The sequence below is a fragment of the Temnothorax curvispinosus genome, unplaced genomic scaffold, assembly GCF_003070985.1.
Source record: "Temnothorax curvispinosus isolate PA1 unplaced genomic scaffold, ASM307098v1 QBEX01007638.1, whole genome shotgun sequence".
NCBI lineage: Eukaryota > Metazoa > Arthropoda > Insecta > Hymenoptera > Formicidae > Temnothorax > Temnothorax curvispinosus.
In genome coordinates this window covers 1-3,364 of record NW_020217418.1, presented here as the reverse complement: position 1 = coordinate 3,364, position 3,364 = coordinate 1, and the positions used below count along the sequence as shown (strand labels likewise).

General features: G+C 36.8%; 1 protein-coding gene and 1 long non-coding RNA gene across 2 annotated transcripts; one reads left to right on the top strand and one right to left on the bottom strand.

Annotated features, from left to right (window-relative positions):
• Positions 1–951: 951 nt before the first annotated feature.
• On the top strand, positions 952–1,721 carry LOC112457225. Its single transcript, XR_003041074.1, has 3 exons — positions 952–1,109; positions 1,185–1,338; positions 1,448–1,721. It is a non-coding gene; the product is annotated as an uncharacterized LOC112457225 (long non-coding RNA).
• Positions 1,722–1,837: 116 nt separating this feature from the next.
• Positions 1,838–2,615, bottom strand: LOC112457226 (putative nuclease HARBI1). Its single transcript, XM_025020151.1, has 3 exons — positions 2,484–2,615; positions 2,197–2,391; positions 1,838–2,098 (listed from the first exon to the last, which is right to left on the bottom strand). Exons 1-3 carry the CDS (start codon positions 2,518–2,520, stop codon positions 1,908–1,910), a joined length of 423 nt encoding a protein of 140 aa, XP_024875919.1. The 5' UTR covers positions 2,521–2,615; the 3' UTR covers positions 1,838–1,907.
• Between the last annotated feature and the right edge of the window lie 749 nt (positions 2,616–3,364).

Below are 3,364 nucleotides of genomic sequence, written 5' to 3'. Positions count from 1 at the left end.
AATTCCAATAATTAATTAAAATTTATGAATGTAAATAATAATTTGATATATCTTATATAATTTTTGAATAATTTTTTTTGCATAGGATGACATGTGGTCGAATATAACAAATTCGTTGAATTCAATTGGAAGTGGCCCACAGAAACAACCAAAAGAGTGGCAAAAGGTATGTAAAAGACATAATTTGGTGTCAAATAAGGACCAAAGCATATAACATGACATAGCGGTATACGACAGTCGTATATCACTACGATATGGTATGTGCTTAGGCTCTAAGCAGTGTATAAAATTAATGTGGATCATGCAAGGAACATGTAAACAATATAAATAAATAATAATAATAATAATAAATAATATTAATAATTTTTTATTTTATGAATACATTTTTATGAATGTATTTTTATATTTGTACAGACATGGAGAGACTGAAAAGCCAATGTATTAAAGAAGTGTACGCAGAACAAAAGTTATGCTATGGGTACAGGTGGAGGACCTCCTAAAACCATTGCGTTAACTCAACTTGAAGAAGAGTTAATGGAGATTTTAAGTCCCGAAGCTATTGGTTTGGACAGTATACCTCAAGGTGGCTCTTTTAATAGGATTAAAGAGAAAAAATCTTCCAATACCATCTCTCCACAAGAAGAATCTTTACTTAGAAATGTGCAAAGAGTGCAAGCTAGTAGAATAAAAGAAGTACATACCATTCCTACATCTACACGGACAAAAAGGGTATGATGCACTTAAAAATTGTTTATTCTTCTATTATTATACAGTTTATATTATCTCAGCACACACCAAGTAACGTGTAACCTATATGCAAGATATAATTTTTTACTTAACAATGTAAATGCAATATAACACATGTGTTGAGTAGGAAATTATAACTTGCATATTACTTGGTATTTGCTAGGATATAATTAATAAACTAAAGAATAACTGCTGTCATTAAAGAAATTTATGATTTATAGAAATGTACTTCAATATTGATAAATGCTGCCAAAATACAAAAGGGGACAGAAGGAAAGAATCCGATCTCATCAACGTGTTCGAGTACAGTTGTATCTAATGACATTGTTGATCTTTCATTCGACTTAGATTTTGAACCAAAGGTAACTAAAATTATTTAATTGAACTTGATTGACGTGTATAATTTACATGTCACTATGATAAATATATGTTTTCAGGAAATAGAACCACCAGAAGAATATTCTAGTTTTTCCGATACTGACACGATCAATGAATACCAAAGAATAAATGCATTGACTGACGAAAATAGAAAAGCATTGCCAAGTGTCACGATCGATTGCATACCTGAGCATCGTACGCAACAGAACAAAGGTATTATGTACATACAATTAATTTTCTCATATATTGTAACGTTGATATTATAAGATGTAAAATAGAATATAATTTATATAATCTTGTTTCAATTTCTGTGATTATACAGCTAAAGACAGAAATGAAAATTGTGCAAGATCAGCTGTACAATTAATGCGAGAAAAAGTCGAGGTATTACAAGAACAAGGTGCGTTTAACAAGAAAACTCAAGAACGTCGAAATGAAATTGAAGAGGAAAAGTTGAAGATTTTGAAAGAAAACATAGCTTTAAAAAAACAAAAGTTTCAGTTCCTTCAGACTAGTCATTCAGAATATAAAAATATATTGACTAATATTGATGATAATTTGAAAAAGTTGTGCCTTCTTATTTAACATAAAAAATATATACGTAAAACGTGTGTATATACATAATATGTATGGAAAGTATATATATTTTGCAATAAAGTGCAATACAATGTTTCATTGAATATTTTATACAGAATTATTATTCTAACCATGATTCATACAAAATTATTATAGTATACAATTATTAACTAATAACTTATATCAAAGTAAATAATATCTTAAAATCACACCGGTCTTACATTCTCAAAATACATATGAATAATCCGCTCGCGAACTTCATTTCCATTTTCCATGTTTCCTTCTTCATTTCTTACTGGAAGTTCCAGGTCTATTTCATCGTAATATAGTTCTGGTTCAGGAAGCCTCCATTGGACAGCGATGTTATGTAGAACACATGCAGCATTAACTATTCGAGCTGAAAATAAATTGTGGTAATAAAAGTATATGTATAATATATAAATACACATACACACACTCTTGTATGTATGTACATATATTCAATTCATATTTTACCTGCAACTTCTGGTGCATAATGCAAAGCTCGTTCTTTCCTGAGACATCGCCATCTCCCCTTCAGAACACCTATGCATCGCTCAACAGAGCATCGAGCCCGGATATGATGTTGAGTGTACCTTGCAGACGGCGCTCCCTCTGGTTCATGTAGCTTAGGTGTCATCAGATATGGTAGTAGAGGATATGCACTATCTCCTAGAAAAACCATATACCGTTTAAAATATGCTTTTTAAATGCATTGCTAAAACGGAAATAATTAAGAACAAATTATATAAAAATATAGTTACCTAAAAGCCAGGCATCTTTTCGCTCTGTAGCATACATCTCTTCCAGATGATTGGATACGTGAGATGCCCTCCAAGCTCTTGCGTCGTGCGTTCTTCCGCCATGAGCAGCATTTACGGTTAAAATTTTACCTTCATAATCTGATACCTGTAGTTTAATCATTTTTATAAAAGAAAGTTAGAAACTTAATTTTCTACATTAAATATAGAATTTGTAACGATGCACCCCTTATGACAACGTATCGTCCTCGGCTACCACCCGCCGGGAGCCGCCCGACCGATTCCCCGTCGGGCGAGCACAGGGCGCGGTGCGCCTACATTTTTTTAAATACTTGAAACGCACCGTGTGCGCGGGAAATCCGCCGCACCGGTGCCCTCCCGCACGACGCCGACAAGCGCCGAAGCGAGCCGATCCCCGCCGAAGCGAGCACGCGGGATCGCGCCGCTCCCACCACCGCACCATCGCCTGACGATCGGCCTCCCTCCTGCCAAGCTCACCGCGCCGAGCGATATAAAAAGCCGGCACGCTCGACGAAAAGACACTTCGTCTTTACCACGGCTTTCCGCCATTCCTGACAAAGATACCTTCCGAATCCTAGGGCAACACGCACAACGAGGTCCAGAGTTCTGGTTCTCGACTGAGGGTTCTCAGAGTGTTCCCGAGCTCCCTGATACTTGCCCCGACGACCACGGTACCGTGGGGTCGAGCGTGCTCGGCCTCGCCGCGAGAGTTCTCACAACCGTGATCCCGGGATTTCGCCATCCTCCGATGCAATATACCGCGCTATCTTACCCGTGCATCATATACAGCGTCCTGATAGCTGTAGCTGCGTTCCATGTGTAATATACCGCGCTCCGTACGTAGTCACCCGCGTTCCGTATGT